Source organism: Xenopus tropicalis, chromosome 8 (genome assembly GCF_000004195.4).
Source record: "Xenopus tropicalis strain Nigerian chromosome 8, UCB_Xtro_10.0, whole genome shotgun sequence".
NCBI classification, from domain to species: domain Eukaryota; kingdom Metazoa; phylum Chordata; class Amphibia; order Anura; family Pipidae; genus Xenopus; species Xenopus tropicalis.
Window position 1 is genome coordinate 123,912,899 of NC_030684.2, and position 27,278 is coordinate 123,940,176.

The 27,278-nt window shown below is 37.5% G+C and overlaps 2 protein-coding genes across 2 annotated transcripts; both read right to left on the reverse strand.

Moving 5' to 3' along the window:
* Nucleotides 1–1,053: 1,053 nt before the first annotated feature.
* Nucleotides 1,054–15,495, reverse strand: LOC100485385 (extracellular calcium-sensing receptor). Its single transcript, XM_031891767.1, has 7 exons — nucleotides 15,448–15,495; nucleotides 15,247–15,287; nucleotides 11,483–11,774; nucleotides 9,752–10,594; nucleotides 5,089–5,316; nucleotides 3,243–3,366; nucleotides 1,054–1,987 (listed from the first exon to the last, which is right to left on the reverse strand). The coding sequence occupies exons 1-7, from the start codon at nucleotides 15,493–15,495 to the stop codon at nucleotides 1,068–1,070; spliced, it is 2,496 nt and encodes an 831-aa protein (XP_031747627.1). The 3' UTR covers nucleotides 1,054–1,067.
* A 5,240-nt stretch (nucleotides 15,496–20,735) lies between these two features.
* Nucleotides 20,736–27,132, reverse strand: LOC100485533 (extracellular calcium-sensing receptor). Its single transcript, XM_031891768.1, has 4 exons — nucleotides 26,542–27,132; nucleotides 24,261–24,488; nucleotides 23,035–23,158; nucleotides 20,736–21,791 (listed from the first exon to the last, which is right to left on the reverse strand). The coding sequence occupies exons 1-4, from the start codon at nucleotides 27,130–27,132 to the stop codon at nucleotides 20,872–20,874; spliced, it is 1,863 nt and encodes a 620-aa protein (XP_031747628.1). The 3' UTR covers nucleotides 20,736–20,871.
* Nucleotides 27,133–27,278: the final 146 nt, after the last annotated feature.

A 27,278-nucleotide genomic window follows, 5' to 3' on the forward strand; every position in this document is an offset into this window, starting at 1 on the left:
GTCGTATAATAAAGTCTGTATAATCACCCTAGTTTACCACATAGGAGTAAATGGTAATTTGTTGCAAGATAATGCTACCATTCTCTAGCAAGAAAATAAGAAAAAAATCCTGACCAATTTAGGATGGTAGTTGCTTAGGTGTTTTTGTACTCATCCAGTTCTCTAACATTGAACTGTTTGGTTTGGTTTGGCATGGCTGGTAACCTAGTGGTAAGTCTGCCTTGCTTTAACTTGTCCAACCAATATACAGCCACAGGAAGGTGGCTGGATTTACTGTCAGTACACATGGTCACTGATTATTTTAGATGTATTTCAATAAAGGAATCTATTTATGTTTTTGCACATAATGTTAAGAATATTTTACCCAAGCTAATGCCTGCATACATATAATGTTAAAAACATTTTATCAGGCTAATGCCCAGTTTTATTCTATCCTGGGGTACAGTATGTTTGTTACATAGAAAACATTTTGGTGTATTTTAATTTGCCTGTGGTATATGTATTTTTTTACATTTAAATGATGTAATATGACCCTTATTTTATACGTTCCTTTGTATTGAATGAATTGGCTTTCTCTTTACTTTTAATTAGTGCTGGGTGTTTTTCATTTACTAAATATATACACTTCTTAATAAAATTTCCTAACCTTGTATCTCAAATGCTCTGCTATTTAATCCTGTGAGTAAATCAGCTTTTGGGCATAATTTCATATATAGTTCTTATTTTTTGTTACAATGTAGTATAAAATAAAAGAACACAAAAGTAATTGGTTTGAACATTTTATTACATTACCCCAGTGTATCCTGTTTTTTGCAAAACATCCCATAGATAATATATAATATTGCATCCTTATGTTTCAGATACATGGTACATTCCAAAGATGAAGCAGGAGAATACTCTAAAGTAGAAGAGTTAAAAACAAATGACTGCTTTTTAAATTTAAACTGAATATGTTGGTATCTGTGCTCATATATAATGTAAAGTGTAAAGTAAATGTTTCAGAATCCATAATTTGGGGTATTAATTAGTATATATGATTCTAATAAATTGCAGATAAGTTCAGATGCCTATTGTATCCCTTGGTTTCTAGCATTTCTCCCTGTGATGTACTGTCTGCTGTTCATTTCTGGGTGCAGTAATATTGTATAACATTTTGGGGAAAAGATGCAGAAGAGACACCCAGTGCTTGAAGAAAGAATGGCAAAGATTTCTACTGCCACTATCTGTTTCCCCTTGGTACTGAGATAAGCAGGTATAAATGTCACCCAAACTGTGGCAAATACCAACATACTGAATGTAATGAACTTGGTCTCATTAAATGTGTCAGGGAGCTTCCTAGCCAGAAAGGCAACAAATAAACTAACGGAAGCTAAGAGACCCATGTACCCCAAGACACAAGCAAATAACACCCTGGACCCCTCATTGCACTCAATCACTATTATTCCTATTTCTGCTGCCATATTGTACTCTGCAAATGGAGCGTCTGTGGTCAGCCAAACTATGCATAGAATTATCTGAACCATGGTACACACTGGGACAATATAAATGGGTATTCTTAGTACCACTAGTTTCTTTAGTTTACTGTCTGGATTTGTAGCACTAAATATCATTATGACAGTGATAGTCTTTGCTAGTATGGTAGAAACGCAAAGTGAAAAAATGACAGCAAACATGACCTGGCGTATCATGCACATTATCCGGTTGGGTCTGCCAATGAATGCCAAGGGACACATAAAGCCAAACATGAGGGAGATGAGAAGTAGGTAACTGAGATCTCTGTTATTTGCCTTCACTATAGGGGTCTCTCTTTTGATTATAAACAGGCAGAACACTGAAAATGTAAGGAGACAAAACAAGACTGAAATACAAGCTAAAGCAGAGCCCAGAGTCTCATCATAAGAAAGGAACTGAATGAGCTTTGGTAGGCACTCTTCTTTTCTGCTATCAGGCCATTTGTCTTCTGGGCACTTGAGACATTCACTGTCATCTAGAACAACAGAAACAATGTTATACAGAGAGAAGAAGGCACAGTACAAATGGTGGAGAAGGTGGGCCCCCTCATTCTGTGGCAGAAAGGCCTTTCCATACATGAACCTGGTGTGAAGCGATTGGATGTGACTGTGGACAGGAATGCTTAATATTCTGCACCATATGTACATGAGGAATCACTGCGTGTGCAATAAGTAAAAGTACAATGGATTTTTCACTGCATATATGTGACTGAAAATTGCAACGCTGATCAGATGTTAGTGTATTCAATTGGGTGCTTTACATATTGCATGTGCTACTGACTTTGTTTAAACTATTGGCACGACCTATAATGTGACTTAAATCTGCATTAGCCTACACACAACAGTGACTACATGCTGCCTCTAGAAGTACTTAAAGACACGCTTTGAATATAGTATGTGCTACTGATCTTTGTTCTGTCCTCTCATTATAACATATGTTCATTTAATTCTTGGATCACAGTAGTATATCATTGAAAGCCTATATTAATTAGGAAGCACAGCAAATCTTAACCACTTGCCTGACCACTTGATGATATTTGGATTACACATATTTGGATCTGCATTCATTCAACCATCACCAGGATCATTGAATTTAACTCCAATAGAATCAAAGCTTGGCCTTACTACTAACTACACTTGATATATTATGATCACATTACTTTATCATGTTATTATGATGATGTCATGCTCATAGAGTGATATTATAATGGTAATATGTTTATAGAGCAGTACGTTTATTACTTAACATATTGTATACACGTTTCAGTAATGAGGGGCCCTCCTTTTGATGGTTGCATTGTTATTTTTATGGGTTAGGGATTTTTAAACATGCTAGCAATATATACATGGAAATATAAATGCTTTTTTTTTTTTGCTTATATCTGGGTGTGATCTATTGTCTTTGGTGGGGTTAAGTTCCTTAAATGTGTTGTTGAAACAGAGAACAGAAGCTACAGTCATACATTGTTCTGTATAATGTATGTAACCTGTCATAGTAGTAGATAGATAAATAACCCAGAGCATATTTCCATTTTTCAGAATGTTTTTATATGGGGATATATTGAGTCGTCTCCATATGGACAAGGCTTTGTGTTTCTGCATTACAGTTCTGTTTATTTAGACAGAAGAATGGTAGTATTTAGATAAAATAAGAAGAATGGATTGAACTGTATATTTTTTTCCTCAACCTTAATATCTATTATCCAATAACTAAATGCTAATGTTACAAACCATTTGGGTTGAGAATCTCTCCTTCAGAACATGGCAGGCAATCAAAGCAGCAGATCTTCTGCCCCTGAATTGCAGCTCTTCTGTAGCCTTTGGGGCATGGGTCACTGCAAACCGAACTCGGGACCTATGAAGAAATTATAATAATTATGTATTTGAGAGCCTCATTTCCAACTGATAAATAAATGGTAAATACAAAATTTATGAAAAAAAATTAAATCTGCCCAATTCAATTAAATTTGAGTCTTTGGCCTACAGGCAGGATTGGCTTGTGGCCTGATAACACTGCTCTCTGCCATCACTAAGGCGCCCATTTACTAACGTTTGTCATTTTTTCATTCCCTCAAATTGTATTTTTTAGCAATAAAAATCATGGATTGTACTAATTAAACCATAAAGAAATTAGTTATTAAATGTAAAAGCCACGACAAAACACTAATACAAAATATTAAAATGAGAAGGTTGATAAATGGGCTGTCTTTAAAGTGATACTGACGGTAAAAACTATTTTTCAACATATTAATGTACATTAAAAGTCACCTATAGGTCTTGTTTTACAAATGTGACTGTCTCTTTACAGCCTGTCATTTATATCTCCTAATGCTAACGGCCTACTGCAGCAGAAATATGGCAGCCCCCTCATAGAGGAACATGAGGGATCAGATAGGTATTATAAAAGCATTGGAAATTCATAAATAAGTCAAAATGGTTGAGGAGACCACCTCATACGCATGCATTTAGACCAAAGGGATTCTGGACAAATTCCTTAAAACTCCTAAAAGAAATCCCATTTACATGGGTTTATCCTATAGGCTAAAGCTCACCCACTGGGTTTTTGAAGCAAAAGCCAGGATAATAGCTGATCAGAGTCCCAACTACAGACCAGTTTCACCTTCTTTGGTGTTCATCAGTGTAGTGCAGGTGTTTCTGATCAGCTTAGGTAGAGCCAGGACTGGTTATTCACGAACAAGTCAAACGGGTTAAGGAGACTGCCTCATACGTATGCAAATAGACCAAAGGGATTCTGGGAACAAATTCCTTAAGGTTCCTAAAAAAACCCATTTACATGGGTTTATCCTATAGGCTAAAGCTCACCCACTGGAATTTGTTCCCAGAATCCCTTTGGTCAAAAAACATTGGACAAATACTTTTAAGGCAAAATAATAAATAGCATGCAAAGACAATGTTATGATAGATGTAAAAATTAAAATGCAATAAACCTGATGCTGATTTCATTCACTTACTTTGGAACTGCCCAGACATCCAGAGATTTTGGCAACAAGTCATGCAGTTCCTAGCAGATGAACTCTCCTTACCTCAAGTTCTAAACCCAATTATATGCCTTTTGGGCCTGGTAGACTCCCTTCTACCAAAGACAGCCTCCAGATCACTATGCAAAAAAAAACTGTGGCCCTACACTGGATGGGTCCCCTGCCACCTACTTTAAATAAATGGATAAAGTTGATTAACTCACAACTGGAAATCTACAGGTTAACATATCTAGCCAGAGGATGCCCACTAAAGTTTGAGAAGATTTGAAACCCATGTTTGGAGTCTCCAGCAACATCTCTCTAAAGCACCATAATACGCTCTCCATTCCCTACTCCCCCATCTTTCCTCCCTCCTTCTTACTTTCCTCTTTCTATCATTTCCCTTGTTTATAAGAAAATTATAAGAAAACATAGTTCTCTACTTCCTTTGCTGTTGCCTAACTACACATCTGACCTTTACCTAATGGATTTTATGCTAAAAGGTTTTTGATGCAGCAAACACTGCCATCCCATAAATGATAATATTGGCAACCCTTTGATGCCACTTGCATGATTTACCAAAGTCCAATAAAACTTACTTGGCTGTGTCCTCCATTCCATAAAATCTTGTTTAGCTGAATACTGAGCCCCTCGCCATTTAGAGAGCCGAAATCAAAACTACCAATAGAGACATACTGATTACTTCCATTAGGGAACAGCTGCCAGTTCAAAATCTCCACAGACTGAGGGACATCCCCATTCTCATCAAAATATATTCTTTTTCCTGCTGTGTTGTTGAAGTCTACCTTTCTGAGGTAATGAAGCAGCTAGGAGAAAAGATGGCACTATTTGCATAATTTGTTTTCAAACAGTAAAAATTATGGAATACAGAATCATTGCAGAGAGAAAGTTGCATTAAAGGAAGCTCAAAGCCACTTTTTTTGTTTGCTCTTATTTATAGCAATCCTACACGGTGATGAACTTTGTGTGTCTGCAAGATTTACAAATGTAGCCACTGTTATACCAATTATCTTAAGAGACCTCAAATATGTTCCTTCCCCTACTGCAATTTATAAGGGTATTGCTAATCAGTGAGAACAGGGCTCTGACTATAGTGAAAACATTAGGACACGGTGCCCCACTACCTTCATTATTTTCCATTTGTAGCAAAGGGAGGCTGGCTGGAATCCAGTGGGGGACATCACAGAGAGGGGTGGTGGTTTTGCAAGTCCAAGATAGACCAAATTGGAATAGAGCAAGTGTCTGTCTGCAAGAGCTGGGTGGCTATTGTTGCCCACTCTAATGTAATTTTTTATAAATAATAGGCCAGCTGTTTTGGTGTTTCACCAGTACAGCTTCCCTAGTGTTATTTTGCTGGTTCAAGTAGGAGAAAATGACCTGGGGAGAATATCGCAGAGATATGGAAAGGCTCAAACACCTCTTCCTTGGCCTATTCATAGTTTTTTTTAGACAATATAGACCAACTGTTTTGGTGGTTTGCAAAAGTTTGGAGGTGATTGATAGGAGCTGAAAGGTAGTTAACAAATAAGTAGTGAAAACGTCTGGGTGGTTTTATAGTTCAGCACCAGGGTTTGGAGCTTGTCTCTCCATTTTATTTTTGGCCGGATGATGTGCACCTAATTGATGTAGGCCTGGTTATGTTTACTTTGAGCATCCTGGAAGGGATCAAAAGAGCTATATATTAGGTTGATAGGGTTGTCCGGCCTGCTTAAGACAACAAGCAGATATAATGCTTGACAAGTAGTCAGGGTTACATTCCCTAGGGTAAAAAGCATATGGTGTTCAGCGGTCTTCTTGGGCATGGGGTCCTGGGAGACAGGGGATATAGTTATCTGCTTTTACTTGCCCACCTTGGTGGCTGTAGAAGGTGATTGGCATGGCAGGTAGCCTGTTTCTGTATATTTTGTCTGTTGAGGTAAAGGTTGAGCAAAAGTTCAGGTCTCAGGAGCAGTATGTTGGTCTGACCTAATTAAGGGTAAGTTAATTTTGAGAGCTGCTGCACATTGATGCTTTGATAGTCATGTTTAAGACAATCTAAAATCACAATTCTACTTACTAAGTGCTTCTTAAAAAGGCAGACAATGCCAAGATTAATTCTAATATCATTACAACAAGGGGTTGGGATTATGTTGTTCTCTTTAAGGAAGTTGGAGATGCTCCTCTGGGTTCAGACTAAGATCCATTTAGGGTCACTTCCATGGTCTCTTAGATTCTGTTGGAAGCCTAGCTTAAAGGCCAAATACAGTAGAACCCCCATTTTACATTTTTCAGGGGACCATGAAAAAAAGATGTAAAATCAGGGAAAATGTAAAATCAGGGAAATGTGTTAAGGACACATAAATGTCAATGATTTAAAGGAAATAAGTACAGGAATAATTCTTTATTTGCAACAAGTTTGAATATCACTATAAATTAATAAGATGCGGAAAAGAATACTGTACAGCACTGAAACAAAAATCTGTACTCTTTTAAAAATCTGCACCTTGTACAGCTGTTCCCCATACTTGTGCAACTCTCGCGGTATTTTGTACGCTCCCGGATAGGTACGCATGCGCAGTATGAGGCGATAGTGGTGCCGCTGACCTTCCTAAGATGGCGCCTGTGATCCCAAGACATGGGGGAAACTTTAATTCCTAAAGTAAGCTGTATTTTTACCTTAAAACTAAGCGATTTGCTAGGGAGAGGCATGATAAAAACAGTGTAAAATGCGGGAAATACAAATATAAAATCCGGGAATAGAGCCCATAGGAATGCATTAAAATTGGTGGGACCACAAAAAAACGGTGTAAAAAGCGGGAAAACTTAAAATCCGGGGATGTAAATTGGGGGTTCTACTGTATAGTGATATTTGGGATGAAAATGCATGTGCTGCCCTTGATATCCTTAGGACTATGGCAGGTATAATGGCTGATATAGATAAATGCTATAAGCTAAGGCCCTGCACAAATGTTGGATATTAAATCAGGCTTGAACTAAAAAACCAACACTCACATGAGAGAAGAATGGTAGCTTAAATATAGCTAATGTATAGCTAAAGTACAATGTGGGACATTTTCACTTTAGTCTTTTGTAAAAGAGATGCACCAAAACTGCTTTCCCTAGTGTAAAATATGACCTTTGCTTCCAGGAGGGCAGAGTTTAGATCCAATTATCTTTTGCTTCACTCAAAAACACATTTTTGTTATATGAATTGGTCAAGTTCAAAAAGACTACAGGGCTCATTGATGAAATTCAGGGGAGGGTGCACAAACAGGGAAAGATGGACACCAACATCATGTTTGTACATTTGCACGCTGCCCTACAGGGTTTTTTTCCCAAGTTTTTCAGCAGTGCTTTATTCATAATAACTTAATGACTTACCTCACATGCAAGTTAGGGAGCACGGTAAGTGCATGGTGCCCGAACCCTGAAATTAGTGCCTGCCAATCTGAACCTAAAAAATCTGGGGCAGGGCGCACAGTTCAGTTCTGTGCAAATAAGCTTTAAAGGGTCCGATTACTCTTGGCATAAGTACTGTAAATGAGCCCTTACAAATCGCATAATGGGCCAGATTCAATTAAAAGAGAAAAAGTTATCCCATGGTTTATCACAAGAAAATTAATGTACAAGATTCAATTCGAGGAGAAAAAAAACTTTTCACCAAATTAACTTCCTGTGTTTCCCCATAGACTTGCAATAGAGTTACACACAATAAGCTTTGAAATACATTTTTCTGAATTGTATTGCATCTCAAACTGAATCTCGTCTATGAGTTTTCACATGGTAAACCTTTTTCTCATGAAATTGGATCTGGCCCAATGCATTATAAGGTCCTCGCATGAGTGCAGTTGTGGCAATTAGAACACTTCAAACTTATGCAATCCAAAACCTTTCTTAACAGGTGAGAAACAATGGAATTTGGAAGATGTAACAATGAGGAATATAAAGGCTTATGTCAGGTTGGCTAATGGTTACAAAATAAGTAGCCAATGGCACTATTACGTTACAGCTGACTTTCCCATATACCAGACAAAACTGTTCCTAAGGCTATGTATTAAATATTAATGACTGTTTTAAAACAGATCACAGGAGGTTAATGTAATATAAATGGAACTGGTGCGTTTTACATGATGATGACATTAAATAGACTGTAACTCAGGCACATTCAACATTAAAGATTTCACGTCTATCCTTAAGTGGAGGTTATTTTCCATTGCAGAATATTTTCTAAAGAACCACTATTTTATTTCTCTTTTTTTTTTACCCACGGTGCACTGCTGTTTAAAATCTCCACATTCTTGATATCCAAATTATCCCATACATGCAACAGTTTTATGGGGATAGATGACTTAAATATACCCAACAACACAGAGAGTTCTATATTAAGCTACTTCATAAATACATTAAATTGAATGCACTTTCTAGATATTTGCACATAAATAGCAGGAGAATAGTTCCACTACACATGATTAGATTGTAAGCTTTACAGGGCAGGGACCTCCTTCTTACTGTGTCTCATACCACATGGCACTTATTCCCTGAGCATTTACTGTATATATATTTATTGTATTTATTTATTATATCACTTGTCCTCCCTGTGTGTAATTTTGTATTTTGTAAGATTGTACAGCGCTAAGTACCCTTGTGGCGCTTTATAAATAAAGTTATACATACATACATACATACATGTCTTGAAAGAAAAGGATAAAGGAACATCTAATGAAGTCATAATATCCTGTAACAATATATACAGGGGCTTTAGCAAAAAAGGAAAAGTTGTGCTCAACCACTAAATTTTAAACAATTAGGCGGGGGTGCAGTGAGGTTGTGACCACAAAATACATATAGACAACAACAAGAGGTCCTCTGCACTCACCCATTATCAATAAATCAAGAAATGCCCTCCCCTTTAAACAAAACAGGGATTGTTTGCCCATATATTGCAATATACTTCAAGCTGCCCAACTACATCAAAGTCATCCCTTCTGGCCAGTCCTACACTGACTTATGCAAATCATTAAGAATATTGCAATATATGGACAAACTAACCCTGTTTTGTTTAAAGGGGAAGGCATTTCTTAGTAGCTTAATGCACAGAATGTCTTAATGTCCTATATATATTGATAATGGGTGAGTGCAGAGGATCTCTTGTTGTTGTCTATTTACAGGCGCTTTTTCGGCACTGGCTTTAATGAAACATTCCCATGAAATGAATGAATGCAGCTCCCTCACACAACTTAATCTGTGCATTATATACAGTACCTGCCAAGGCCGGTGGTTATAAATATCAGCACAAGATCCATTCTTGAAAGGCCCTTTCCCTGGGACACAGTTCTTCATCTGGTGCAAAGCATGAGCTACTGCAAAGACTGCGTTATGTGTTCTATATGAATATATAAAGTTATAGACATCATATATATTGGGATCAATACTGTCCAGTCTCTCCTCTCCTGTGCACCAAACAATGTCTTCTTTAAGCAGTGCTGGAGATGTATTATTGACTGTATCATTTCCTGGCCAAATACAGTGAAAAGCAGTCTCCCAAAATGTCTTCATGTAAGGATCATCTGGGAATCTGGAAGGATGGATGCTATAAAGAAACTCCTTAAAGCCTGGAATTTTCCCCTTTAGAGGTGCTAATCCAAGGCTCCCATTTAAGGTTGTTAAAATGTCAGTCCTAGGGAAGTCAGAGGTAATGGACCAGCCTGACGTTTCCACCCACACTTTGTCAGTGATATTGTGAAAAGAAGCCTGTTCCATTAGAGGGACAATGTTTCCTAAGGTACACAATGAAATGATCATTGTTGCTCTGGATCTCTTGACAAGACCAATGATACGGTAGACAGACTCCATGGAGCTGATTATAGGAAGTGTCTCTTGAAATGCAATGCATCCACCATTCTTCTCTATTTCTCTAGTTACAATTTGAGCACCTAATATCAGCACTTCATTATCTGAGGATATAACACCCACCCAGGTCCAGTTGAAGTACTTAACCATCTGAGCAATGGCAACAAATTCATAGACACCATTATGTATTGTCCTGAAGAAGGATGGAAACTGAATTTTATTGCTCAACAAAGGCAGCCCAGAAGCATAGCTAATCTGTTGAAAAATAACAGCAAGAAAAACAGATATAGCTCAATTCTATCATTCTGTGCATAGTTATATATCACAAATTACTGCATTGGTTATATAATTACACTTGTACTGGGCTGGAAAAAGATATATAATATCTAATAATATATAATAATTTTTTTTTAACCTTGGATACTGTGTTAATGTCACTGTGTATCTTAGTTGTGTAACAATAGGCTCTTTTGCACATGATTCATCAGAAGAAGAAAGACGGACATATTGGTGCTCAACCCAACTATGCAGAAGTGCAAGGAGCATGTGTGGATGGAAATACTAGGGCCAATATGCAAACAACTTTTAGTCCAATTGACAAGCACAGTGGGGTCACAATTAATGTGGATGCAGATATGTCAGGTATTGACACCATTAGTGAAAGTACTTGTGTCCTTGCAGTTCCATATTGGGCAAAGCTCCACTGCAGCTGTCCTGTCTCTTCTGATAAATCATGTGCAAGTGCATCTATTGGCAACTAGGAACCCTGCAGTTACAATCACCCTTAACATGATGGGAATTCCTGGGATCCCACAATGGATTGTGTTAATAGGTTCAGCAAACTGTGTCAAAAGAATCATGCTAATGCAATTTTTAACTCCACTCTAGTTTATGAAGTTGTGTTAGTTTTGACACGTTAGGCGTATTTATTGTAGGCGCAACTCACTGTGTGGCTGGAATTGGGGGGAAAAAAAATCCAATTTGCATTTGAAAATTGCACTTTTAACACTAGACGGCACCTATAAATAACCCTTGAGTGTAAATGAGGCATATAATTCAGTATTAGCATTTATGATCCTGTGGTTTTTATTCTAATTATAATCACAGAGAGTAGTTTAACATTACTACAAAGGGGTAATGTACCTGCGGATATCTGTACAATCCCAAGATCCTTGCTAGGGGCTCTGAGGCCTTAGAGGGCATGTCGCCAACAATAGCCAGTGGCATAAGATCCTTGTTGCAGTGAATGTTTGGCACTCCATTTTTTTTCCCCGATAAAATCCATGTTGCTCCTATTAGTGACTGTATCTCATTATAACAGGAATCATAGAGGTGGAAGCCCAGTGTTATATTGGGTAAAAGATCATTTGATGCATTAATTTCCATGATTGCAAACTCCATTGCGAGTAGGAAGCGATAAAATCTAATTTGAAATCTAAAAAAGAAAAGAAAAAAAGAAAACTGACAAAAGGACAAATTGTTTAAAGGACTATGAACAATGTCCTTAATGTATATGCTCATATATATCATGCACAGTAACACTCTATGAAGGGTTTAGAGTTGCACTGTAAAATAAAGCTGCTGCACCCTATCAGAAGCTGGTTTCATGAGGTGGAACATCGCACATAACTCACAGATATGCTGTGGGAATGGCTTTCTGTCAGCAGAGGTCAATTTCAATCTTATTGGAGAACTTTTTGTTTAGAAGCTCTCCAGTTTCAGCACCTATCTGGAATTTCAGCAGCTACCTGGTTGCTAGGGTCTGATTTACCTTGGCAACCAGGCAGTGGTTTGAGTGAGAGACTGGAATATGAGTTGGAGAGGGACTGAAAAGAAAAATAAGGAATTAAAAACTAACAGCAAGTTTTGGTTGCTGGGGTCAGTGACCCCCATTTCCATGTCATCATGCATCAATGTGAGCATTTTAATAATGTATTGGAATGGCACCTATTATCTGAAGTGCTTAGGGTTTTCCACGGGTGAGGGTTTTTCTGTAACTTGGATTACCATACGTTAAATCTACTAAAAAAAAGTAAATATTAAATAAACCCAAAATGATTGTTTTGCCACCAATGTGGATCAATGTAGCTTATACAGCGAAAAAGAAATAATAAAAATTAACAATTAAAATTAATAACCTGTAATACAGAGCTTTCTGGATACCGGGGATTCCAGATAATAGATTCTATATCTGTATGTACTGTATATGTTAAACCAGATATTATACTGAAAACAATGACACAGTTGGACGTACCTGCTGCACTGAAGAGGTTGGGGACTTTCCCTATAGGTTATTACAGGATAAGTCACTTCTACATGAACAGGAAAGAGGCCTCCCAGTGTGATATCTCCAGGGAGAGAATAGCCACTGACTTCTTCAGTAACCAGTCTGCACCCTTCTAATAATGTTTCACATCCACCATCTTTGTACCATAAAAGTATTAGCAACAGACGGCAAAGTATAATGGTAATTAGAGGCAAGTCCATTCTGTTTATTGGCCTGTTGTTTGGAAAGGAAAGAAAACAGATTCTATATTATAGTGAAAATACACTTGCTGTAAATGCATTCAGTGGAGTGGATATCAGCCATTCTGTTCTGCTCTGTGCTGTAAAATACAGTTTCTATTTATGTATTTATATATTTCCTACTGAGTAATAAAGAGTATTTAGGACTAATGGAATTGCACCATATGAACATGGGATGTCGCTGGCTACAAGGTAACTACAAATGCAGCCAACGGGCTGATGTGGGATGTACAGAAGGCAAAGTTAGATGCAGAGTGCTGAATGTAACAACAATTGTAAATGTACCAAAATACTATAAATCATCAAATGGAATACTTTAATTATATCTGAATTTTGAATCAAACGACAGCTAACTCTGGAACTGGATAATAGCTATGTTCTTAAATGCAATGGCTCAGTAACTGTCATACTTTTTCAAGTTTTTCAAAATATGCTGGCGCTCAAGAAAAAAACCACATGATTGTGAAAAAAGTGAAAACAAACTTTTTCTGTGCCTCATTTTTACATAGGCCGTTGCTGCATAAATATCTAATGTACAGTGTAAATATAGGGAGCGGATGGAAACAGATAAACATTTGTGTATGAAGCCTCCAAGCCACTGAAGTGTAAATTGACATACATACTATTATAATAGGCTGCAGCACAGCTTTCATATACAGGTATAGGGTCATTTACCTGGAAATTAATTATGTAGAAATCTCCGAATTACTGGAAGGTAGAGATTAGCTATTTTTTCGGCAGGCATGGATTCACTGCAAAATTCTGCATTTTGCATTGACAATTTTTTTTTCTGTAAAACTGCTGCACAAATTTGCCTCACTAAAAAATGTTGCTAAGAAAAAATTCACAGTCATGTCAAGAAAGTCATGGTTATGTTAACATAAAAATAAAATTTTTGACACAGTTTCATGCAAAAATTTGCAGATAGCGGTACATGGAATTTTTCCGCAAATCCATGCCTAGTGAAAAAATTTGCTCATCAATAAAAGTACCCATAGTGTTTTTGGTAATGAACATTTTTAGTTAATTCAGCTGTGACCATTATTCCTGTAGTTACAGACCTATAGGGAAACATGAGATACATTTGTGTTGCCTTGTAGTGAGCCCGTAGCCCCACACACGGTGCCTGTACATGCCAAGTGGCAACACTATTTTGAACACAAAAAATCTCTTATACAGAAGATACAGTGATTATGATTTATGAACAAATCTGTTGTAAAGATTCTTATGAGACAGAACTTCTTACCTCATGAGAAGGAGGTTTTGCTTCAACAAAGTTGTTCAGTTATTGAAACTTGATAGAAATGCCCAAATACTTTGGGCAAATGCAGAGATAAGTTTATATACTCTATGGTTACTGGTCTAGAAAATTAATTAGCAGGTATATGCTATAATTATAAGAAAATTGTAGATACAGGTTAATATAGGAGTATAGCGTGATTGCAAAGTTTCATTGGGGATTAATTTCAATGAAGTGGAAAACAGTTGCGGCATTCATTTATAATTTAGGGGAGGCAGAAGCATAAATGACATCAGCATATTTGAAATTCATTTTCCATGATATTGTTTATTGCTTGTCTTTAGTTTACAATCTGTTAATTGCAATCTAATTTCTTTATTAAATTTTTTTATTATTCATTACAGCTTCACTTTTGCCCTACTCATCCAGTAAAATTCTACAGACTTCATTCAGTCTCTGTTATTGGAGTGGGGTAAGGTTTAGCTGTATAAATACAAAGATGATGGAGGAAGCAGGAAGGCAGTACTGTGCAACGACTACATGTTTTGGGCAGACATGCCCTTTATCAAGTGTACACCATGTTTACCCAACACACTTCTTAAATTAAGTCCAATTAACAAAGCACATTTAAACTTCATTAATTCAAACAGGTAAAAAGGTCTCATATCACAGGAGGTTACTGCTCAAGGGCCACTTTTTTTAGGAGCCTAAAGTTCCACAATATAAGTCCAAAAACAAAGTACTTGCAGTCCTCTCTATAGTTTTATTTTCCTGTAGTTGTTGTCTAGGTATCGCCAGCACATCTTTCATTTTTCAAGGCTTTTGGGGTTATATCCCTTCTCTTTGAACCTTCTTTTGGTGTAAGCTGTCAAGCTACTGTAACCATTTCTTGGCACACTTCTACATACATTGGATTACACTCACTTCTGTGGGCTGTGCTTGTTTCAGGAGGCCAAATTCCCTTTGCGTATATTTGTATTGGAGAACCGGGATTTACAGCACAGTTCCTCCACCATCGGGCACTGAGGTGAGAGTGAATATGGTGAGAGTGAAGTTGTTATTTAATGTAACAAGTCGTATGAAAGTGAGTGCCTACAAATAGGCTTATAAGTTAGCCTCTAACCTTTTACCATTCTCTTACACTTTGACACATTTCTTGGTGACATTTGTCCAGCCCGTTAGCTGGAAGAGAAAAGATAAAGACGATAAACATTTTTCCACACTAGATGCCAAGATCCTGTTGCCTTTTAAAGATAGGAGGAAACTAATGTGGAAACCAACCTGCTGCTACGATACCCCATGCCTTTTCCCATTCAGATACCACCAATCAGTCCCACCAAACCAAGGTGTAGGACCTTGCATTGGATGACTTGATGGATTCACCAGCCATATCAGCTAACTTTTCAAAATGAGGGTCGAAAAGTGAGTAGAGACCTTCCTCTATCTCGCTTGTTGGAGCAAGTTGTCTGAGTTCTCCGAAGTGGAAACAGGCAAGACATCAGCAATGCTGATAACCCCTGGAACATGGCGTGCTTTAAACCATATGTTTAAACAGGCAGTGTAGAACTAAATCCCTTAGAATGTTGAGTACTGGGTGGGGTAATGAAGTCTGTGTGTTTATTATGTGGACTAGGCTAGAACTGTTACACCAAAATATTATTCGCTGGTTGGTAAGGTAAGTAACTTCAAACATGTAAGGTTACATATGATTTCACTATTCTTCCAAGAAGGGGGCCATTTTTTAAGTGCCCATGCCTATGATACCTGCATCATCAAAAAATTCAGTGTGCGACAATTTATTTTTGATGCGCAAACTTTCCCCATTTTGCGAATTTTTTGCTGTTTCGCAAATCTTTTGAAAGATTGACTAATTTTTGGTGAAGCAAAACTGGACAGATTCGCTCATCACTACTAGTTACACACAACCACATGCATTTACATTCATTGCCTCTTCACCTCAGTTGTAATACACGTCTCAATATAGAGTCAGTTCTGGAAATGTTGTCAAAGTTTCAAGTTATTAGTTTTCAACTGTTCAATCATATAGGGATCACGCCGGGCCACATAAATAATAGTGTTACAGCACCTGAGCCCCAATTCACTGCCCCACGGCTTACTAAGCCACCCACCTACTATTGTTCCGTATGGCCATGCTTAACCCAGTTCACCTTGAGCAGTGTGCGGGAAAAACCCTCTTTCCCGAGTGAAAATAAGGTTTGCATAAACTTGCAGTTAATCACAAGTGCGATTGGAAACCCCACTATGGGCAATCAGAATGTGAATGTGAAAGTGATGTAGGCGTATATGCGTCGCTCCGCTCTACGCATTTCGTCACCTAGTGTGGCTTCATCAGGGGTATAGACGGTCAGTCGCTTATACGTGGCTACTAAAATAGCCAAATGCTAGTGACATTACCATGGAAATGCTTTACTAATCAACAAGTTTTTCAGAAGGCATCTAAGTTTATTTACAATTGAAAATTTTGCACATTCTCTAAAACAATACAGGCAAATCTTGATGAACATAATCTCAGTGAATAGATAAATAAGCAACAATAGAAACCAACTAGAAAGGGAGGTTTGAGAACAAACTCAATGTTGCTTTGAAAAACTTGAAGCCACTGAAGGAAATCTGATCTGTTGTTGGCCCCGCCCACTTTTTCTACCATTGGCCCACAATTATATAGTAAAAACCACTGTACAAAGTTTGGGGACCCTGGTTTAAATAGTGTCTGAATGGCACCAATTTAAATTTCCCCACTTTTTCTAACCTGGAACTGCAGTTACCCAGTGACTAACTCTGCAGAGTTTAGGGACCCTAGGATTAATAGTTAAAGAATGGCAGCAGTTTAAATTTAAACCAATAAAAGTCAATAGGTAAATTGTGTGGTTGCTAGGTGTGCCCACTTTTTCTAACCTTGAGTCGAAGTCACCCATTGATACACAGTGGGCACCCTGGCATAAATAGTGTGAGAATGACAGCATTTTAAATTTAAACCAATAAAATTCAATGGATGAAATCTGATTGGCTGTTAGTGGCCCAACCCACTTTTCCTATTTTTGAACTGCAGTCCCCCAGTGACCAACTTTGCAATGTTTGGGGCCTCAGGCGTAAAAATTGTGAGGCTGACAGCATTTTACACTTCACCATTGAAAGTAAATATTTAAAGTGTGCTTGGCTGTTGGTGGCTCCACCCACTTTTGAATGGCAAATACTCAGTGACTAACTTTAGAAAGTTAAACAGCCATAGAATTAATACTTAAATAATGGCATCAGTTTAAATATAAAGCAATTAAATTTAATGGGTGGAAAAGGAATGACTGTTGGTGGCTCCACCCACTTTTTCTAACCCTGAATACATAGTCATCCAGTGACTTTGCAAAGTTTGGGAACCCTGACATAAATAGTGTGAGAAACCAAAATTTAAACCAAAAAAAAAAATCAATAGCTGAAGTCTGATTGGCTGTTGGTGGCTACACCCTCTTTTTAAAACCTAAAAATGCAGTCCCCTTGTGACCATGGTGTTAATACTGTGAGAATGGCAGCAGGTTGAATTTTTGCCAAGTCAATAGGTAAAATCTGATTGGCTGTTCACAGCTCCGCCCACTTTTGGGCATCCAACAATCAGCATATTTTCATTCAGGCTGACCCCATGACTGTGTGATTTAAGTTTGGGGGGTGTAGCCTTAAAGCTGTAAGATTGGCAGCAGTTTCAATTTCCCCATTAAAGTCAATGAGTGAAGTTTGATTGGCTGTTGTTGGCCCCTCCCACTTTGGGTCATCCAACAAATGTTTCTGTTTCATTCAGCGTGACCCCATGATTATGTTATTTAAGTTTGGGGGGTGTAGCTGCAAAGCTATAAGAGTGGCAGCAGCTTGAAAATCTTCCCTGTCAAAGTCAATGGGAAAATTGGGGTGTTCGGAGCGGCGCCACAAAAAGATGGAGGGCGGGATCCCTTAGAAAAGCACAAGCAACCTGCTCTGCTATGGGACAAAGAAGAGTGGAGAGTTTTGTTGTTGTACCCCTAAAAATGGAGGAATGTAAGAAGTAGAAGAAAAAGAGGAAGAATAAGTTGAAGACCAGTATGTCGGGTTTTTCAACCCAACATAATTACACACAGATGAAGATGCAGGGTTCAGATTCATATACTCACAGACCATGAGGTATTAGCTGGTATATAGATTATATATAGATTATAGTAGACCATTTCGGCACCACTGTGGAGAGTCTAGGGAAAGTAGTTCTTTGTCCTTAGAATATCACCCTTATTGGACCACATCCCAAATGGCCGATGAAGAATTCACTGACCTGCAACCTGTATCTAAACCATGGTCCCTACAATAAGGCAACAGTGCCTGTAGAGGAGAACTAATCCTCTATCCTCCTGAATGGAGCCAGAAACTGCTCTTACTAAATTAGCTGTCTGTCTCACATGGTTACACATGCTATGACACAAGATAGTCGGTTGCTGGTCTCCCTTGGGGCCTAAACTTCTGGGCTGGTGTGGATCCCAGGCTTCAAGGAGCATCCACACAGAACAAACGCTGCATGCCAAGAAGGCAGAACCACCCCTTCCCAAACACTATATTGAAGTGTGGTAGGGTGTGGTCTTCTCTTGGGCCAATAAGGTGGTACTTGGTAATACAAAGTTGATACATGGGTCTTTGCCCAGTAACAGGAAAAGAACAAGTGTAGGGCTTAAAGCCATAGGGCACATTAACCCTAGGGGGCCCTACATGTATATTCCCAAAATATTCAAATTAGAACTGAATTAAATCCAAAATGTGTGTATATAATGAGATAAATGGGGCTTCTAGTTTTCTACTGTTAAATCTATTTAAACTCTCTATGTAAAAGTAGGGTGTCTATACAGGTATAAAACCTGTTATCAAATCTTAATAAATAAAACAGTACCTGTACTTGATCACAACTAAGATATAATTACCCCTTATTGGGGGCAGAACAGTCCTATTGGGTTTATTTAATGGTTAAATGATTCCCTTTTCTCTGTAATAATAAAACAGTACCTGTACTTGATCCCAACTAAGATATAATTACCCCTTATTGGGGCAGAACAGCCCTATTGGGTTTATTTAATGGTTAAATGATTCCCTTTTCTCTGTAATAATAAAACAGTACCTGTACTTGATCCCAACTAAGATATAATTACCCCTTATTGGGGGCAGAACAGTTCTTTTGGGTTTATTTCATGGTTAAATGATTCCCTTTTCTCTGTAATAATAAAACAGTACCTGTACTTGATCCCAACTAAGATATAATTACCCCTTATTGGGGGCAGAACAGCCCTATTGGGTTTATTTAATGGTTAAATGATTCCCATTTCTCTGTAATAATAAAACAGTACCTGTACTTGATCCCAACTAAGATACAATTACCCCTTATTGGGGGCAGAACAGTCCTATTGGGTTTATTTAATGGTTAAGTGATTCCCTTTTCTCTGTAATAATAAAACAGTACCTGTACTTGATCCCAACTAAGATATAATTACCCCTTATTGGGGGCAGAACAGTCCTATTGGGTTTATTTAATGGTTAAATGATTCCCTTTTCTCTGTAATAATAAAACAGTCTCTGTACTTGATCCCAACTAAGATATAATTACCCCTTATTGGGGGCAGAACAGTCCTATTGGGTTTATTTAATGGTTAAATGATTCCCTTTTCTCTGTAATAATAAAACAGTCTCTGTACTTGATCCCAACTAAGATATAATTACCCCTTATTGGGGGCAGAACAGCCCTATTGGGTTTATTTCATGGTTAAATGATTCCCATTTCTCTGTAATAATAAAACAGTACCTGTACTTGATCCCAACTAAGATATAATTACCCCTTATTGGGGGCAGAACAGTCCTATTGGGTTTATTTAATGGTTAAGTGATTCCTTTTTCACTGTAATAATAAAACAGTACCTGTACTTGATCCCAACTAAGATATAATTACCCCTTATTGGGGGCAGAACAGTCCTATTGGGTTTATTTCATGGTTAAATGATTCCCTTTTCTCTGTAATAATAAAACAGTACCTGTACTTGATCCCAACTAAGATATAATTACCCCTTTTTGGCCTTTTTGGGGGCAGAACAATTCTATTGGTTTTATTCAATATTTAAATGAATTTTAGTAGACTTATGTTATGGAGATACAAATTATGGAAAGATCTCTTATCTGGAAAACCCCAGGTCCCGAGCATTCTTGATAACAGGTACCATAACTGTATATGCATTTTTTTTTACATTTAAATGATGTAATATGACCCTCGTTTCATACGTTCCCTTGCATGGAATGAATTGGAATTGTTTACTTTTAATTAGTGCTGGGTGTTTTTCAATTACTAAATATATACAGTTCGTAAACTTGTATCTCAAATGCTCTGCTATTTAATCCAGCTTTTGGGCATAATTTCATATATATTTCTATTTTTTTGTAGGATGTAGAATAAAATAAAAGAACAGAACAGTAATTTTATTACATTACCTCAGTGTATTCTGTTTTTTGCAAAACACCTCAATATAATAATATTCTATCCTCATGTTTCAGATACATGGTACATTTCGAAGATTAAGCAGGAGAACACTGTAAAGCAAAAGAGTTCAAAACAGATGACTGCTTTTTACTTTTAAACTGAATATGTTGGCATCTGTGCTCATATATAATGTAAAGTGTAAAGATGAATGTTTCAGAATCCATAATGTGGGGAATCAATTAGTATATGTAATTCTAATAAAATGCAGATAAGTTCAGATGCCTATTGTATCCCTTGGTTTCTAGCATTTCTCCCTGTGATGTACTGTCTGCTGTTCATTTCTGGGTGCAGTAATATTATATAACATTTTGGGGAAAAGATGCAAAAAAGACACCCAGCACTTGAAGAGAGAATGGCAAAGATTTCTACTGCCACTGTCTGTTTCCCCTTGGTACTGAGATAAGCAGGTATAAATGTCACCCAAACACTGGCAAATACCAACATACTGAATGCAATGAACTTGGTCTCATTAAATGTGTCAGGGAGCTTCCTAGCCAGAAAGGCAACAAATAAACTAACGGAAGCTAAGAGACCCATGTACCCCAAGACAGAAGCAAATAACACCCTGGACCCCTCATTGCACTCAATCACTATTATTCCTATTTCTGCTGCCATATTGAACTCTGCAAATGGAGCATCTGTGTTCAGCCAAACTATGCATAGAATTATCTGAACCATGGTACACACTGGGACAATATAAATGGGTATTCGTAGTCCCACAAGTTTCTTTAGTTTACTGTCTGGATTTGTAGCACTAAATATCATTACGACAGTGATAGTCTTTGCTAGTATGGTAGAAACACAAAGTGAAAAAATGACAGCAAACATGACCTGGCGTATCATGCACATTATCCGGTTGGGTCTGCCAATGAATGCCAAGGGACACATGAAGCCAAACATGAGGGAGATGAGAAGTAGGTAACTGAGATCTCTGTTATTTGCCTTCACTATGGGGGTCTTTCTTTTGATTATAAACAGGCAGAACACTGAAAATGTAAGGAGACAAAACAAGACTGAAATACAAGCCAAAGTGGAGCCCAGAGTCTCTTCATAAGAAAGGAACTGAATGAGCTTTAGTAGGCACTCTTCTTTTCTGCTATCAGGCCATTTGTCTTCTGGGCACTTGAGACATTTACTGTCATCTAGAATAACAGAAACAATGTTATACAGAGAGAAGAAGGCACAGTACAAATGCCCTATGAGTTGGGCCCCCTCATTCTGTGGCAGAAAGGCCTTTCCATACACAAACCTGGTGTGAAGCAATTGAATGCAGCTGCAGACCGGAATGCTTAATATTGATTGGATTCTGCACCATATGTACACGATTGCAATCTGAATCACTGCGTGTGCGATAAGTATAAGTGCAATGGATTTTTCGCTGGATACTGTATATGTGACTAAAAATTGCAACGCTGATCAGATGTTAGTGTATTCAGTTGGGTGCTTCAAATATTGCATGTGCTACTGACTTTGTTCAAACTATTGGCACAACCTATAATGTGACTTAAATCTGCATTAGAGTGTGTGCGAGTTAAGCCTACACACAACAGTGACTACATGCTGTCTCTAGAAGTACTTAAAGACACACTTTGAATATAGTATGTGCTACTGATCTTTGTTCTGTCCTCTCATTATAACATATGTTCATTTAATTGGATCGCAGAAGTAAATCATTGTCTGCCTATATTAAATAGGAAGCACATCAAATTTTAACCACTTGCCTGACCACTTGATGATATTTGGATTACACATCTTTGGATCTGCATTCATTCAACCATCACTGGGATCATAGAATCAAAGCTTGGCCTTACTAGGAACTTTACTTGATATATTATGATTCACACTACTTTATCATTTAATTATGGTGGTACGTTTATTACTAAACATATTGTATATATGGTTCAGTAATGAGGGGCCCCTCCTTTTGATGGTTTCATTGTTATTTTTATGGATTAGGGATTTTTAAAAATGCTGGCAATATACTGTATACATGGAAATAAAAAAGCTTTTTTTGCTTATATCTGGGTGTGATCTATTGTCTTTGGGGGGATTAAGTTCCTTAAATTTGTTGTTGAAACAGAGAAAATAAGCTACAGTCATTCCTTATTAACATTATTGTCCTGTATCATGTATGTAACCTTTCATAGTAGTAGATACTGTAGATAAATAACCCAGAGCATATTTCCATTTTCCAGAATGTTTTTATATGGGGATATATTGAGTCCTCTCCATATGGACAAGGCTTTGTGTTTCTGCATTACAGTTCTGTTAATTTAGACATAAGAAGAATGGTAGTATTTAGATAAAATAAGATTGAATTGAACTGTATATTTTTCCTCAACCTTAATATCTATTATCCAATAACTAAATGCTAATGTTACAAACCATTTGGGTTGAGAATCTCTCCTTCAGAACATGGCAGGCAATCAAAGCAGCAGATCTTCTGCCCCTGAATTGCAGCTCTTCTGTAGCCTTTGGGGCATGGGTCACTGCAAACCGAACTCGGGACCTATGAAGAAATTATAAAAATTATAAGTTTGTGAAAACAAATTAAATCTGCCCAATTCAATTAAATTTGAGTCAGCATTTGGTCTACAGGCAGGATTGGCTTGTGGCCTGATAACACTGCTCTCTGCCATCACTAAGGGGCCCATTTACTAACTTTTGTAACTTGTTAATTTCCTCAAATTGTGTTTTTTAGCAATAAAAATCATGGATTGTACAAATTACTCTAAACCATAAAGAAATTAGTTATTTATTAAATGTAACAGCCACAACAAACACTAATACAAAACTATACCATCTAAGAGCCGAGGTCATGCAGAAGCCAATGGGAGCTGTCTGAGGCAAATTGTAACGATCTTCCTTTGCTTTGTGGTTTAAGAGGTTTTTTAAGCACAAGAAAATTCTTATGAAAATGAGGATTTTGATCTTTTCTCATTTGATTCACTTTTTTTGTACTTTTTGGAAAAGGCTGTTGATAAATAACTTTATTGTTTCTTTAGTGAAAAATAGTTTTATTTTGTGGTTTCAGAAACCACTAAAATAAGAAGGTTGATAAATGGGCTGTCTTTATAGTGATACTGACACTAAAAAGTACTTTTCAAGATATTAATGTACATTTAAAGTCACCTACAGGTCTTGTTGATCATGTTTCACTATTAGAGCTGCTTCTGTAAGTAATTGTTACTTCCTAAACCTGACTGTTTTGCAAATCTCTTTACAGCCTGTCAGTTATAGCTCCTAATGCTAATGGCCTCCTGCAGCACAAATATGGCCGCCCCCTTATAGAGGAACATAGGGGATCAGATAGGTTTTGAAAAAGCATTGGGAAAATACTTTTAAGGTAAAATAATAAATAGCATGCAAAGACAATGTTATGATAGATGTAAAAAAGGTATAATTGCTGGTGTTAGTATCTATTTAACTCATTATTTGCTAACATAGTTCTCTACTTCCTTTGCTGTTGCCTAACTACATATCTGACCTTTACCTAGTAGATTTCGTGCTAAAAGGTTTTTGATGCAGCAAACACTGCCATCCCATAAATGATAATATTGGCAACCCTTTGATGCCACTTGCATGATTTACCAAAGTCCAATAAAACTTACTTGGCTGTGTCCTCCATTCCATAAAATCTTGTTTAGCTGAATACTGAGCCCCTCGCCATTTAGAGAGCCGGAATCAAAACTACCAATAGAGACATACTGATTACTTCCATTAGGGAACAGCTGCCAGTTCAAAATCTCCACAGACTGAGGGACATCCCCATTCTCATCAAAATATATTCTTTCTCCTGCTGTGTTGTTGAAGTCTACCTTTCTGAGGTAATGAAGCAGCTAGGAGAAAAGATGGCACTATTTGCATAATTTGTTTTCAAAGAGTAAAAATGATGGAATACAGAATCATTGCAGAGAGAGAGTTGCATTAATGGAAGCTCAAAGCCAAGTATTTTTGTTTGCTCTTATTTTTTGCAGTCCTACACAGTGATGAACTTTGTGTGTCTGCAAGATTTACAAATGTAGCCACTGTTATACCAATTATCTTAAGAGACCTCAAATATGTTCTTTCAATGATTGCAGCTTAGCAAATGGCTTCAGAGATAACTATCAGAGATAACTAGACATATCATTGCAGGACATTACAGCAAGACAACTTTGTCATGAGAATGCCTTAAAGGTAAATATTTTTCTATATTTGAGATGTGGATTTTGTGGCCCTCTAGCTGTTTCTAAATCAGGTTTGGATTTTACATTGATGACATTGAAGGGTACAGGTTGGTCATCAATACTGTAGTTTCAATAATAATTGAAGTCATAAATCATTTCATTGTTGTTAAATGTTATAGTTCATAATATGCCCCCTACTGCAATTTAGAAGGGTATTACTAATCAGTGAGAACAGGGCTCTGACTATAGTGAAAACATTAGAAAGGGAACTTTCACTGGGTTAGGATAACCTACTATTTTGATATCTGCTTGCTAGTGGGGTGCTCAGTCTCTTGCACCTACAGTATTTTGAGCCATTCACTTGTTTTATCAAATGAATGGATACATTTGAGGCTGGAGTGGACACGGTGCCCCACTACCTTGATTATTTTCAGTTTGTAGCAGGTAGGCTGGGTAAGAATCCAGTGGGGGGCATCACATAGGGGGGTGGTGGTTTTGCAAGTCCAAGATAGACCAATTTGGAATAGAGCAAGAGTCTGTCTGCAAGAGCTGGGTGGCTATTGTTGCCCACTCTAATGTACTTTTTCATAAATTATTTGTACAGCTTCCCTTTCTGATATTTTGCTGGTTCAGGCAGTAGGAAATGACCTGGGGAGGATATTGCACAGAGAGCTGATAAGAGTTATGCGTCAATATATGGAGAGGCTCAAACACCTCTTCCTTGGCCTATTCCTAGTTTTTCAGACATTATAGGCCAACTGCTTTGGTGTTTCGCAAAGGCTTGGAGGCGATTGATAGGAGCAGGAGGGTAGTTAACAAGCAAGTAGTAAAAACATATGGGTGGTTTTGTAGTTCAGCACCAGGGTTTGGAGCTGGTCTCTCCATTTTATATTTGACCAGATGATGTGCACCTAAATGATGCAGTTGTGGCAGTTAGAACAGGCAAACACTGAAGATGTAGACATTTACTATGGTCACACTTCAAACTTATGATGCAATCCAAAACCTTAGTTAACAGGTGAGCAACAATGGAATTTGGAAGATGTAACAATGAGGAATATTAAGACTTATGTCAGGTTGGCTAATGGTCACAAAATATGTAGCCAATGGCACTATTACATTACAGCTGACTTTCTCATATACCAGACAAAACTGTTTTTAAGGCTATGAATTAAATAGTAATTTCTTTTTGATCACAAGAGATTAATGTAAAATGTATAAATAGAAGTGGTATATTTTACATGATGATGACATTAAATGGACTAAAACTGCAGGCACATTCAACCATCTATCCTCAAGTGGAGGTTATTTTCCCATTGCAGAATATTTTCTAAAGAACCACTTTTTTCTTTCTCTTTTTTTACCCACTGTGCACTGCTATTTAAACATCTCCACATTCTTCATATCCAAAATATCCCATACAGGCAACAGTTTTATGGGGATAGATGACTTAAATATACCCAACAACACAGAGACTTCTATATTAAGCTGCTTCATAATTACATTAAATTGAATGCATTTACTAGATATTTGCACATAAATAGCAGAACAGTTACACTACACATAACTTGAATGAAGAGAATAAAGGAACATCTAATGAAGTCATAATATCCTGTAACAATATATACAGGGGCATTTTGGCACCGGCTTTAATTAAACATTTTTATGAAATGAATGAATGCAGCTCCCTCACACAACTTAATCTGTGCATTATATACAGTACCTGCCAAGGCCGGTGGTTATAAATATCAGCACAAGATCCATTCTTGAAAGGCCCTTTCCCTGGGACACAGTTCTTCATCTGGTGCAAAGCATGAGCTACTGCAAAGACTGCATTATGTGTTCTATATGAATATATAAAGTTATAGACATCATATATATTGGGATCAATACTGTCCGGTCTCTCCTCTCCTGTGCACCAAACAATGTCTTCTTTAAGCAGTGCTGGAGATGTATTATTGACTGCATCATTTCCTGGCCAAATACAGTGAAAAGCATTCTCCCAAAATGTCTTCATGTAAGGATCATCTGGAAATCTAGACTGATGGATGCTATAAAGAAACTCCTTAAACCCTGGAATTTTCCCCTTTTGAGCTGCTAATGCAAGGCTCCCATTTAAGGTTGTTAAGATGTCAGTCCTAGGGAAGTCAGAAGTAATGGACCAGCCTGAGGTTGCCACCCACGCTTTGCCAGTGATATTGTGAAAAGAAGCCTGTTCCATTAAAGGGACAAGGTTTTCTATGGTACAAAATAAAATGATCACTGTTGCTCTGGATCTCTTGACAACACCAATGATACGGTAGACAGACTCCATGGAGCTGATTATAGGAAGTGTCTCTTGAAATGCAATGCATCCACCATTCTTCTCTATTTCTCTATTTACAATGTGAGCACCCAATACCCTCAATTCATTGTTTGAGGATATAACACCCACCCAGGTCCAGTTGAAGTAGTTAACCA

What these genes read in the sequence shown, in the direction of transcription:
- LOC100485533 (XM_031891768.1), bottom strand. Translation starts at nt 27,132, where the DNA reads ATGGAGTCTGTCTACCGTATCATTGGTGTTGTCAAGAGATCCAGAGCA. An exon ending in ATAACCACCGGCCTTGGCAG is followed by an intron (nt 24,489 to 26,541) that starts GTACTGTATATA and finishes CTTTTCTCCTAG; the next exon opens with CTGCTTCATTACCTCAGAAA. An exon ending in AGAGATTCTCAACCCAAATG is followed by an intron (nt 21,792 to 23,034) that starts GTTTGTAACATT and finishes CTGTTATTCTAG; the next exon opens with ATGACAGTAAATGTCTCAAG.
- LOC100485385 (XM_031891767.1), bottom strand. Translation starts at nt 15,495, where the DNA reads ATGGCTGGTGAATCCATCAAGTCATCCAATGCAAGGTCCTACACCTTG. An exon ending in GATTGTACAGATATCCGCAG is followed by an intron (nt 10,595 to 11,482) that starts GTACATTACCCC and finishes ATTTTTCAACAG; the next exon opens with ATTAGCTATGCTTCTGGGCT. An exon ending in AGAGATTCTCAACCCAAATG is followed by an intron (nt 1,988 to 3,242) that starts GTTTGTAACATT and finishes CTGTTGTTCTAG; the next exon opens with ATGACAGTGAATGTCTCAAG.